This window comes from Harpegnathos saltator, unplaced genomic scaffold, assembly GCF_003227715.2.
Source record: "Harpegnathos saltator strain DR-91 unplaced genomic scaffold, Hsal_v8.6 scaffold16, whole genome shotgun sequence".
Lineage (NCBI taxonomy): Eukaryota > Metazoa > Arthropoda > Insecta > Hymenoptera > Formicidae > Harpegnathos > Harpegnathos saltator.
Window position 1 is genome coordinate 967,501 of NW_020229939.1, and position 13,400 is coordinate 980,900.

The 13,400-nt window shown below is 50.1% G+C and overlaps 1 protein-coding gene across 3 annotated transcripts in view; it reads left to right on the top strand.

Moving 5' to 3' along the window:
* LOC105183350 (zinc finger protein rotund) overlaps positions 1 to 13,400 on the top strand; it is a 178,272-nt gene that overhangs the window by 55,735 nt on the left and 109,137 nt on the right. For 2 of the 3 annotated variants that reach the window (XM_025296813.1, XM_025296814.1), the window contains exons 1-2: positions 304 to 906; positions 5,569 to 5,826. In XM_025296813.1, coding sequence (XP_025152598.1) covers positions 571 to 906; positions 5,569 to 5,826 — 594 coding nt within the window. In that variant the 5' untranslated portion in view covers positions 304 to 570. Of the gene's footprint in view, positions 1 to 303; positions 907 to 5,568; positions 5,827 to 13,400 lie in introns of those variants that run through there. The other variant, XM_011141397.2, reaches the window with a different exon arrangement.

Consider the following 13,400-nt stretch of genomic DNA (forward strand, 5'->3'; position numbering starts at 1 on the left):
GACCTCGTAAGCCAAGCTTGCAGCCCTTTAAGCAGTTTTTAACTGTGCGTTAATGTGCCACGTGGGCTCTTGAAGCAATTTCTCAGACCGCGCGCGCCGTCGTCGCTGCCGCCGCCGCCGCCGCCGCCGCCGCCGCTGCCGCCGCGGTGTTTTTATCCTCTTAACCGAGTACGAAGTATAAATAAGTAAAATAAATAGAAGGATTACCGATTAGATGAACAAACAAACAAATATAAACAAATATAAAAAGTATATATATATATATACACAATTTAAGAACCTATTTAATTATATATTCCTATATACATATACAAGGAACACATGTACAGGTATTTTATTAGGTCCTTGCGATTTTGAAACTCACCCTCGTTGAATACAGAAAGAAAGAAGAAGGCAAGAGAAAGAGAGAGAAAGAGAGAGAGAGAGAAAGAGAGAAAAAGAGAGAGACAGACACGGAGAATAGAGCGGAAGTAGATTTGGCGGAGACCAAGAAAAGGGTGCTTTCTAGCGCGTCGAGTATCAGAAAGATATTTTTCATTTGCGTCGAATCCGTGTAACGAGAGAAGTAAAATGTCCACGATGAGTGTCGTCTCGAACTCTTCCGTCGAGGTGGACTCGGATTCTTCAAACGACGTGTCGAGCAAGGACGACAATAGTGCCGAGAGGAAGTTCATCCTACGCAACGAGCTGTACAATAGTCTGCTGGCGAGCGCCTTAGGCAAAACTGTGCTCAACAGGCATCTCAATTTCAAAGAGCAGGGGATTAATTTCAATCTCGCGAACCTCAAGGACAACCTGAACGCGCTCGGTGCACTGAAGGAGTTAAAAGACCTGAAGGGTTTGACTGTCAGCAGCGTGCCCGCCTTCCCGAGGAACTTGGCCCTTCATCGGGAAGATCACGATGAGGTTAGACGCGCGCGCGCGCTCGTGTGTCGCCGAGAGAAATTTTGCATCTTGTCGCTTGTGTCGCATTGTAGTCTGCCGTCGAATCGCGTCATTGTCGCCGCGCACAATTGCTTCCACGACAAAAATAATAGCCCGGGCACATGCATGCGCAGTGTCGAGTGTTGTTCCCCCTCGGCGAATTCATAAGAACGGAACGCGTTGTACGCTGCAGGTAGGGAGAAAGAGGGAAATATAGCGAGAGAGAGAGAGAGAGAGAGAGAGAGAGAGAGAGAGAGAGAAAAAGAAAGAAGGAGAGAGAGAGAGAGAGAGAAAGAAAGAAATAGGTGTTCCGGTCCTTAAAACTCCGCGTGCTTTTACGCGGTTTGTAATATTGAAGAGAAGACTCACCACGTTGTGAGTGTCCAAACGGAATACGAGGACAAGTCTCTGCTCGCGCGTGATTCCGAAATTCGCTTCTCGTTTTCTTCCAATACCGTGTGCGAAATTTAATTTTCGGTATCGCCCTTTAATTTTTTCGGCTCGCCTGTTTTCGGAGCGAGAGCAAAGTGGGAAAAAATAAGAAAGAGGGAAAAAAAGGTCGAGAAGGGTCTTGTGCGACGCACGGTTTAACGAACGTCACGTGGGCTCGCACAGTGCTCGTGGTATATTAGGAGTATATAAGCGGAAGTGGAGGAGCGCGGAAGTACGAAGCGGGAGGACGCGGGCGCGACGTCGCGGAGGATCGTGCGGATAGTTAGCGAGGAGTTAAAGGCTGGTTGACAGGTCGGGGAAACTGTTTGCGAGATAAAGTACGTCTTAGCGGCGGCTGCGCCGGCGAGGCGTCGTCGTCGCCGGTATAAGTTGTCAGTTAAAAAAGTTAGAGCATAGTTAGCGGCTACGAGCTTCCGCGTAACGAGAGCATAAAACGCGAGGGCGAGCCGAGATTTCGTTTGCACGGCTAACGCGCGCACCCGACGCGCTCTCTCCTCTCCCCGGCGTTCTCTCGATGCCCCTTGCTTGGCGATCTTGATTACGTTCCACCGTGCGCGATTATCCCCGCTTTCATTTCCGCGATCTCGAACGATGATCGCGCTCACCGTACGATAAGATCGCTCTACTCCGCTCGTCGTGGACACACGAGACTCGTGTGTGATTGCAGAGCTCGGACGCGGGCAGGGAAGAGGGGGGAGAAATCGAATAAGGATTAAAAGCCCGGGATAAGGGAAAATATTGCGAGCGGAGCCACTTTCAGCAGATTTGAGAACAAACACGGGAGTGGTAGTGCGCGAGTCGAAGGAGCGAACTCCCCCTCCCCCCCTCCCATTTCGAATCCTATTAGTCGTCTAATTAATATCTCTATTTTAATAGTGTTGTATTAATAATTCGTCGCGACGCGTCGCGACTTGTCGGCTGATGGGTCGTTCCTAAGAGGCGGTTGCAAAGTTTCTTGCGCCGAGCAAGAAAGAGAGAGAGAAAGAGAAAGTGAGAGAGAGAGAGAGGAGGGGGAGGGGAGGGGAGAGCGAATTTAATAATCGCTGTAAAAGTGGATTTAGATGAATACTTTCTCGCGCTCGCGCGCGTTCTTTTTATTATAATTTATTAATTTGCCGTAGTAGAGCACGGAAGAGAGCGCTCTGCCGTGGATTTCCTGTTGCTTCCTTTTGCTCCCGCCCGACTTACGGCCGCGCAGGAACTTTTCTTGGCACGATTATGGTTTTGGCTCGTTTTACTCGAAGCTACCTGACCCCGATCCATAAGGTACCTGCGCGTTCGTTTCAATTACACGCGATTGAAGACGTCGCCTTTTATCGTGATGTCGCGATACTCTCAGTCGAGATTAATGTCTTCTCTTCTTGTCTTTCCTTCGAGAGAAGCGCGTGTCTCCTCTCCCTCTCTCTCTCTCTCTCTCTCTCTCTCTCTCTCTCTCTCTCTCTCTCTCTCTCTCTTTCTCCTTGGCCGAATTCGACGCGTCGTCGGCGTCGCGTCGAATTTTCGCCGTGCATTACGCGTCTTCCAGATGTAGAGCGTTTTCGCCGTATATTGTTTTCGCTATTACCAAGAAGAACCGCGTATTGACTTCATCGACTTTTATAACAGCATCAAAAAGTTCACCGTTCGGCCATTCGGGCGTTCTCTCGGTTCATGGCGAGGGAATATCGATAAACGAGCACATTTATTACCGCCTCTATCCGTTATGCTATCGATCATCGGGCCGTGCTGGTAACCGATCAACAATTAATTATTTCTCAATCTGGATTTTGCCGATAAAACGGCGAGCGCGGCAAAGCCGCGGCCAAACTTAGAAAGTATATTACAGAGACGCGCAATGGCGATCCACCGACTCACTTAATGAATTTTATCCGTCCTATATTTGAATTATTCACACTCATTGACAGCGAGAGATTGTAACGCTGTGCACGATATCGATTAAGTGTAACGACGAGGCAACTAGAGAGGGAGGAATACACAGTTAAATTTAGGAGCGGTGGAAATTACGTTCGATTATACTTTATCGCGGAGGAGACAGATTGCTCGCGCGACTAATGGCGGGAAAGGTAATTTACTGTGTCTCCGCCGCCGGCGTATTTCTAATTGATTTATATCTAAATATTTTTTGTTTCCATTTCTCGTTTTCTCATGTATCTTAGGTCGGACTCTAACGAAACGAAAACTACGGCGTTTCGAACTTGCATTAAGCTGAGGGAGAGAGGCTCAAGAGAGAGGGGAGGGGGACGAGAGAGAGAGAGAGAGAGAGAGAGAGAGAGAGAGAGAGAGAGAGAGAGAGAGAGAGAGGTACCTCACAAGCGCTACATCGCGCTGCGTGCTCGAGAACGTGTAATTAAGTTGGTCGCAATAATGAAACGCATCATCCCCCTGCGAGACTCCCTTAAGAAATAGCACCCCTGGTAAGCTCCGGGGGACGGTTATTCGAGAAACCAATAATCACGCTCGCGATTCGCAACACATTTTTCTCACGACGCACCGCTGCGCGGACAATTAGCGATTTCAATGCAAAGTCCGTTTAATGAACGATTTAGTCCGATTAGTTAACTAGGTCGCGCAAAGATTTCACCCGGCGCAGGGATGAGATGAAAAAAAGAAAAGCGACAGGACAGGAGCCGGATTCTTTTGAAGAAGAGCGAAAAATACGCGAGCACGCCTGTTTTGTGCTTTGGAGGGTAACGAGCGAATGTAAGAGAAAATTTCTTTAAACGTAGAAATGGAGTGCGAAACGCGCAGTCGCGAAAAGCTGCGATAAAAAAGCTTCCAACATTCGTGTTTACGTACGTACGTGCGAAAGAGAGAGAGAGAGAGAGAGAGAGAGAGAGAGAGAGAGAGAGAGAGAGAAGTCGGGGTGTTGAATTAGAAAGAGAGCAAGGGCCAGGGGGAGGGGGGCGGAAAGGGTAGCGCGCTAATGACATTATTGAATTTCAGTTCAATTTTAAACGATGAATATGAAATTTGCGTTGGAACAGAAACGGAATGTCGAGCCGATATCGCGTGGAAGAAATATCGCGAGGGTATCCCGCAAGGATGATTCGAGTTGCATCTACTTTTATAACCGCCTCGCTCATCGCTCCTGCATTCGACGACGTATCGATTGGCTATCGCCCCGACGTACATTTTCTCTTCTTTGTCTGAGGCTATGAATTTCTTACGACGTCTCCCGCGGTCGATAGCGCTGGAGATCGGTATAATTACCCTCGAATTTGCAAATGCATACTGGCCGCTATACGCATATAGAATAATCTATACGCCGAGACTATCGGATTTCCTCTCGCGATGTGTATTCGTAAGAATTTTCAGTCCTCGAACGTTGAATATTCGTTTCGATTCTTTCGGCTGTGTAAACGGCAGCATTTTTATATTTACGACATGTACCTGCGCCGTAATGAGAGGGATATTCACTACGGTACGGTGCAGGACGAAGCAGTGGAATAACTATAACGAAGGATGGCGAACGGTAAAATTTATTGCGCATCATCGCGCGCGCGCGCGCGCGGCTCTCTTCGTTTAATAACGCGTGACAGAGGAACGGGATTGGAAAAGCCGTGTTGCGCTCGCGACGAAAAGCCGTGTAATGAGTTTCGAAATTTTGACATCGGGTAGTATCTTCCAGCTCCATGCCGGCTGATTCATCGATCAATTTATTAATGGACTAACTCTTCTCGCGCACTCGATCATGAATACCTAATGTTGCCTCGTCGGCCGGACGAGAACGAGCGAGTTTAATAATCACCGTGATTAATGCAAGGAGGATTCCTCCGGTCCAAGATCCTCTTGTACAAAGAAACGGACTTTTGTGATTAATTATACTCGGCAATCTTAACGTTCCTGGAAACGTGACACGCAACATTCTCCTCGCATTAATAATATCCGAAATTTTCACTAGCCACGAGGAGCACGAAACGTATAGTCGAGACATATGCGCGATTTGTCGGTATAAATAATTTTGCAACGATAGTACACGCGTTGAGTCCAAAAGTAGAATTTCTGCGAATGTCTCACGGCGAATAATCATCCCGTGCCGAATATGCGCGATCGAAGGACTCTCGGCGTGCTTTGGAAGGATTCCTTTTTGTATCTCCTTTTCGTGCAGCATGAGCTTAATCGTGCCGCGACGGGCGCCACAGCGCGGGGGCGAATATGCGAGTCTCAACGAGCCGAAATGTTTCTTTGCAGAAAACCTCGTTCGCGTGGTCGGAGGGTGGCGAAGAAGGCGGTGGTGGTGGAGGCGGTGGTGGCGGTGGAGGGACGGGCGGGGCAGGAACAGGTGGCACGGGCCCAGCGGCCGCCGGAGGTGGAGGACTGGCCCATTGGGTCAGTGTTATGGCGGAACACATTCACAATCCGCACTCGGCCACTGGCGTCAGTGTTCATCATCAACAGCAATCCCCACCTCAGCCGCCTTACCCGTGGAACAATGGCCTTTCCAGTGACGTGAGTACGCTTTTATCACGATCATTCATACCTCGATCGAATGACTTCTGCGTGTCCCCGGGAATCTCGATGAAAAATCGCCGACATCATTCATCCCGTCTAATTTGATCCGAGGCACTCTTGTTATCCGGCATCCGTTATCGAACCCCGTTGGAAACCCGTTGGATCTCGCGAGCTCCGCACGTAGATACCGCGCGGAATACCGTCAAAACGGCCCCGCGCGCGCCGGCAGCTCGGAGAAATAGCGGAATCGTGAAATAAATGTTAAACGTAAATGTTTAAGCAACGAAGGTGGGTTTAAACATCAGTTCGATGTGCATAAGTAAATTCTTTCTATATAAATGTAAAAGTTACTTCGGGTCGACATTGGAACGCTTCGCGTTAACGCTATTCCGTCGAACTTGGAGGACGTTATATACGGGCTGTATTGACCTGCTTGTACGCAATAAGCGAGGAAACGTGTTCTTCACGTTGATCTTGCCTTATAAATACGAACGTTTTTACGATTAATCGAGCGACTCAACTGCGCGTACGACGATAAGCGAACGTTAAATAAGCCGACAAAAATTCACGGGCACGTGTGTGGTTGGTGAACAAGTACAAAACAACAGATCTTTTCCTCCACAATCTCTTCGTTATTTATTTTTTCACTGGCGTCGCGGCATTACCCCCCCCGCGTTTAACACATCTGCGGATATACGATGCATCGCTCTACCGTCCTGCATTTCTCGTTCTGGCCTTTCGCTCCAGTTCTAATCTGTCATGGCCTCTGTCATGACTCGCGGCAGTCATGTAGATACGATTCGACTGGAAAAACACATGTTGATTAACGCGATGTCGTCCCCTCCGGGTGGTGTCCGATTAAATATTCCAAGAGCTGACGAATTTTATTTGGCGCAAGATCTAACATTCAGCCGCGGAGATGCGCGGCGAAATGAGTAAACTTGTCCCCTCCCTCCCCCATGAAGAGCCGCGGTGACTGTAGCTCGTCATTGCCGAGTATGAAACAATCAAAACAATCAACACATCCCAGGTCGCCGAGGTGTAAACATAGCTTTGTGCGTCGCGAACTTTTCCGAGTGTTCATTGTCGAGCGTTCTCAGTCGACGAGCGACACGCGAAAGGCGAACTACGGTTATCGGCACGTTTATTTATCGCGTCCTCCTCGTGTGTGTGAGATCAAAATGCGCCTCGTGAACTATTCGAATATTTTAACCGCCCCCTCGTCGGCATCGCGTTATTTAGCACGTGCATCTCGGATTGAGTCGTACACGCGAGTGTCAGAGTGTCAGAGTGTCGCGATGAAGCAGCTGAGATGCCGAATTGAGAAATCAGGAAAGTCAACGCAGAACGTAGAGACGCGATGCATCGTGTATTATCAAGGTATGTCAAATTATTTATCATGTAGAAGGTTCCCGTCTTTAACGGACGCGTGGCGAACTCAGCGACAATAGATAGATGCTCCGGTCGAAAATTCGAGAACGGGCGTTCGTCGTCACTTGATGAGACAAGATCTGATCTGAAGAGAAATCGCGTTTGCGAATACGGCTGGATTAACGACAGAGGTGATAAATCGACTGATAAAAGACCGCGCGCGCGCGCGCGGTACTTGATAAGCAATTCTCGTCGGGTTCTCCTAGTTATTTTTCCACGTACATTTTCCACGTAGTCGGTGAAAGCTGCGATTCGCGACAAAAAGATCGACGGAGGAAAAAATTCGAAAGAAAGAAACGGTCGGGAAACGAAAAAGAAATAAGAAAGAGAAGCGCAGGAACGTTGGCTGAATTAAAAATGGCCGGAAGAAAGACACCGTTAAACGCGCGCAGCTACGACGTCGCCGAAGCTTCGGAAATGGTAGAAAAAAAATCCCCGCTCGGCGTTCTTCCTTTTTCTTTTTTTAATGTGCGGTGTCAGCGGAACGGAATACGCGCTACCCCTGTTTTGATTTTGTTTTTTCTCCTCCACCCCTTCGCGCTATCTCCGGACGAGAATCCTGCATAATTTAGACGAGACTGGATTAGAGGAGACCGTCAAGAGAGGAAGAGACAAAGAGTGCGAGAGAGCGTCGAGGAAAGGGGTGAAGCGGTAAAATCGCAATGGGTGGGATGGGGGCAGTAGTGGGGCACAAACGACTCGAAAAACGACGGCGAAAAAGGGCGCCGAAAAGGGTTGAAGATCGCTTTACATAGCAGCGTTCTTTCGTCGAGGTTCCACCTCGAGATGAAAAAAAAGTATAAGAGAGAGAGAGAGAGAGAGAGAGAAAAGAGAAAGAAAACAAATAGACGGAAGCGCGAAAAAAAGACTTTCCAGGAAGAGGAAGAGCGCGTGTATGTGCATTCGCGCGACAAGGAATGAATAGGAGAAGAGAAGGAATAACGGAAAAGTAGTTGTTCATTTGAATCGATAGGGGTGGTTTCGCGGTGTTTTTCTTGCATTAATCAAGTAGCGACGATCCATTCCATTCAAGGTGGAATTGAGGCGAGGAGCGATGAAAGAGAGAGAGAGAGAGAGAGAGAGAAACGAATAACACACCAACTCGCGAAAGCGCGCCTCTTAAATGGAACTGCTTAAAAGTCGTACTTTTTATCGTGACACGCCGTTTCCGAAATGTTCCATCGAAACTGTAATCGTGAAATCGTAATCGTGACGCTTGGAACTTTCACGACGAGCAACGATGACTGAAGATGACTGTTTTTGCTCAAATTTATCGGGGCTCTTCTCTCATTTTTATTGAACCGTCGTCGACGTAGCGAAACTCTGCGTGTGTTGTGTGTGTGGGTGTGCATCTTGAAACTTGATTGCCAACGAAACTTCCTCGCGATTGTCCGCCGCGAGTAATGGTTCTAATTTAGATTCCTTTTGCGGCACGTTGCTTTTTTGCAGCGTCGCGAAGCGATTCGCATATCGTTGACGCGTCGGCAAACCCACACTTGGCCCGTGAGATTTTATCTCGCGCGCTCCTTTCGGTCAAACTTTCGCGAGAGAGAAACATCGCTTTGCTCTCACTCTTCGTCCCTCTCTTTCTCTCTCGCTTCCGTCGGATGGGAGAGACCCGCAACTTGCGATACACACATATATATATATATATATATATCATCCGTGAAAATGTGTCGCCGCGCGACCGCCCATACTCAAACAATCCCTACAACGCGGTCCCAAAGAATCCTCGATCGCACAGTGGGCTCGTTTGTTTTTCCAAGAGAGAAATTAGGGTCTCCTCTATCTTCGTGCGGTGCGAAAAGGGCCGGATTTGAATGTGAATGGTGGAGCGGCAGTCATCTCGAGGACGCTCTTTATCGGCCGTAGGACCTGTGCGCCACGCGGAATAGTTATCCTGAGGCCTCGTTTATATCCCCCTCCCCCCTCTTTCTCCTCTCCCTCGCCCTACTCTTCTTCTTGTTCTTCTTCCGTTAAAGGCTCACCCGGTTTTTGTCTATGGTTATGGGTGCCCGCGCGGGACCCACGCTACGGGACTCTCGCGAAGGCCCCGGGAAAAAAACAAGGAGCGGAACCACGACGGAACAGGAGGTTCGGCGAGGCGGGCTAGGGGAGGGGGGGGAGAGAGGCGATTTAAATAATCCGCGGCATGCTAATGTCTCACGGCATTCTCACGGGACACTACCGTCCGTGAAAGTTTTCCGAAGGGCTGTGCGGGACGTGGGGCGGGGGGAGGGGGGAGCGAGAAGGGCGATATAGCCGGGAGAAGAGAAAAGAGCGAGGCTGCACAAGACAATCGGCCAATCTGCATACGACGCATACGGGTGTCCCGCGGCGGAGAGCCTTACCCCTGAGCGTCTCGCGAGGGGATGATCGTGTTATCTTCTCCGTGAACGACCGACGGAGTCGCCGAGCCGTGTTTTGGCTTTCTCTTAATACGAATCCCGACGAGTAAAAATGCCGTTCACGTGCGACGCGCTGGCGATCGTCGTCGGTGTTCGATCTACCGTTGCTACGATAATTTTTATCAGAGGGGTTGACGCGCGATTTCGGTAATGACGCTCCCGTTTCCCATCGACTCTTCCTCTATCCCCTCCCCTCCCCCCCCCCTCTTTCTCACCTTTCGAGAGCTACCGTTTAGCAGCGAGGAGAACGCGTCGACGGTGAATGCGCGGTGTGCGAAATCGCTAACATGTTTTCGGAGCTTGTAATCTGTCGCCGGTCTCGCCCAGCGGGTGGTCAACCCTTTTTCCGGGCTTTTTTACGCCTGCCCGACCATAATCCCTTAAAACGCTTAGAGGCGTTCTTTAGGGTAATTTCTCGTCGGTGAAGAAGGAAGGGGCTTCTCTCTTGCCTCATCCGCCGAGCTGAGCCCGTCGTTTTATTCGGCTAGATGCAAAACACCTTCGGCCGTTCTCGCGTACCCCGGACCAGCAACTGGAATCGTTCTTTTAGCGCGTTGCGAGACAGAGGGAGAGGAAGAGAGAAAGAGAAAGAGAGAGAGAGAGAGAGAGAGAGAGAGAGAAAGAGGGAGTGTGGAGTCCTTGGCCTCGCGCGAAACACCACCCCTGACGAAGATTATGCAAAGGAAGGACTCATCTATCCCTTTCTCTGCCCTCCTTCGTAACTATCCTTCGCTTCGCTCTCTCCCTCCCCCCCCCCTGCTCGCTCTCTCTCGCGAGTGGAGTTCTCTGGCTCTCGCGTCATTTTCGTCCCCTCTCGACACGGTAGCAGTACGAAAATTAAAATAATGGTTCTCGCAACCCCTGCGGCACTTTTTTACTTCTTCGATCGGCTTTTTCTGCGTGCACTTTCAGCACGCCGGCGACAGCCGGCATGCAAATCGCCCAACGGGATTTTTGTCTCCGTTCGGCGAGAGACAAAAAACAACGCGAGAGAGAGAGAGAGAGGGAGAGAGGGGGGGAAATCTCGCGGGGAAGGAGTAAGGTATGGTTCATTGTCTCGACGCAGGGACGTTCGTTAAGGGGCCAGCGACGAAGTAAGATTTTTTTTCTATCTCCACGCAGCCTCCGTACGCGCGAGCCCGCGGCTCCGATTGGCTAATGAATTTCTAGGGCAACGCGTCGCGACGAGAAAAAAAGTGACGAGTGTAACGTTCGCTTCGTATTCGGGGAGAAAAAATGGCAAAAGAAAAAAAAAGAGAGAGAGAGAGAGAGAGAGAGAGAGAGAGAGAGAGAGGAGAAAGAAAGATGAAACGGTAGGACGAAAGTTTCACGTTGAGGCAATTTATACCGCGCCATTGTGTAACGATATTACGATGCAATTTTTTTATATTTATAACCGGCATCTCTTTCATGCAGGTAGGAATAAATTGTATCCGTATCGGCACGGTATTCCCTTCAACTGTGATTTCCACGCGATTCGTCCTAACTGTATACGTTTTTCCTCCTCCCTTCCTTTGGCCGGATCGCATAATTATTAATTATCATTTGAATGCGCGATGCGATTGAATTAACAACAGTAGGAACGCGACGAATACCGTTCGCGTGTCGCACCGCGACACGTCGTGCGGGCTACTTTGTCGTGCAGTCGACGATACGTCGTTCGCTGCTTCGCTCACGGACATGCCAGCGAATCTCTTATCGCGTGCAAATGATCGAAAGATAACACGAATAACGTACCAGCAACCCCTTGCATAACACGTCCACGCGTGTTAGAATCCGATAGACACGTCTACATACATACATATATATATATATATATATATATTATACATATACATATGTATATATTATATATAGATATATAGAGGGGAGAAAGGAAAAACTTGCTGCGCGTCAACACTCGCGATTCCCCCGTTCCCACCGATTCCTCGTTAAGTTCGCTTTTGCCATGTCATCGTTGCAACCCCGTTCCTCGAAAACGCTACCCCTCGCGGCGCCGAGGATATTGGCATTTGGTTGCGCGACAGAAACAATGAAAGGACTCGCAACGTACGGGCATCGACCTAACGCGAAGTCCTTTCTGGCGGCGGTGTCACAACATTTGGGCCCAGGATAGAGTTATAGCCGCCCTTTTCCCGCAGTTTTCGGCACGTCGCCCTCCCCCCCCTCCCTTCTCCTCTTCTTCCCTTCTCTCTTCTCGATCTCCCGCGTTCGCCGTTCATCTCCCTGCTCGCCCGCGTGGAAACAGTTTCCTGCGTCTCTTAGCCCTTTATACCGCGTGCGCTCTGATCGAAGCTCGCGATGAATTTACAGTTTGTGGCCGTTCGGCGTGCCGCGGAATCTTATCCCGCCACGCACGTTTTATCTCCGTTGAATTTTCTCTTCTCCTCCTTCTCTCTCTCTCTCTCTCTCTCTCTCTCTCTCTCTCTCTCTCTCTCTCTCTCTCTCTCTCTCTCTCTCTCTCTCTCTCTCTCTCTCTCTCTCTCTCTCTCTCTTTTCCTTCCGAGAGGTAAATCCAATCGGAAAGCGGCACTGCAAAAATGTGCGAGCATCCTTTCGCTTGCTTAGCTATTGAAAAAATATTTTCCCCGATTCCCATACATAATATATAATCTCGCGTTGTTGGAAAATGTTTTTCATACGCGACCCCACGATCGCATCTCGAACACAAAGGTTAACGGTAGAGGGTGCGGTCGCACGGAAAAGTCGCGGCTGTGCGTCTTTGGACGCTCGAGACGACCTCGTGTCTCGAGATACGTGACGGAGAATTCATCGCGAGAATGTACCGTTTTTTTCCGCGAGGGTGCACCGTTAGAGGGTTGAGAAAGGAAAAATTAGCACCCATTCCCTCTCTCTCTCTCTCTCTCTCGATCGGTTGAGAAGAAGCCGAAAAGAAGGAAAAAAAAACAGCTTCGGGTGCTTCCGGCGAAGACGCGAGCCGAGAGAGAGGGAGAGAGAGAGAGAGAGAGGGAGAGAGAGAGAGAGAGAGAGAGAGAGAGAGAGAGAGAGAGAGAGAGAGGGTCGAGGAGAGGGAGAAAAAACCGCGCGTATATAGTTTTTCGACGCGCGGCGCAAGATAGCCGCCCCAGGCTGTTACCGAAGGGGCGCGTATGCAGATGATCGTGAAAGCCAAGTACAAAGGGCCCATAGTCTCACGCTATTGTGCCGCGGCAGGTAAGATAAAAGTGGCTGGCCCATGGGCCGTAGATCCCTTCCATCGCCGCGGCTGCACCCTGAAAAACGCGCGCGCGCGCGCACAGACGAGGCTCGCAAGGGCGAGCGCGCGGATCTTCGGCCGCGATCCGATTCGTTGGGCGAGTCCTCTCTTTCTCTCTTGATGTCTCTTTAATTTTTATTAATGACGGCGAATTTGAATTTCTGCATCGGTGATATGGGAACCGCGCGCGCACGGGGCGTTGTTGAGGGGCGGTCGGGTGAGGACGCGTACATTCGGAGGAGAGAGAGAGAGAGAGAGGGAGCACGTCGCCGTAGAATCGCGTACGTGACCGTGGCCCTGGGAGCCGCGCTTAAGGGAGAGCGATCCTCGTCCACGTCATCGATCATAATTATCCGCTTTCGTACCTCGTTGATCCTCGCCGCTGCGACAGGTGAGGATTTTCGAGATTTTCTCCTTGCACGATCTCTCGCCGTGCTCGCGCTCGGTGAAACGGCCGCGAGCGCGAGCGCGAGCGGGCCAGCGCGGCCGGCCATGAGCGAGAGGCAGAAGTTCCG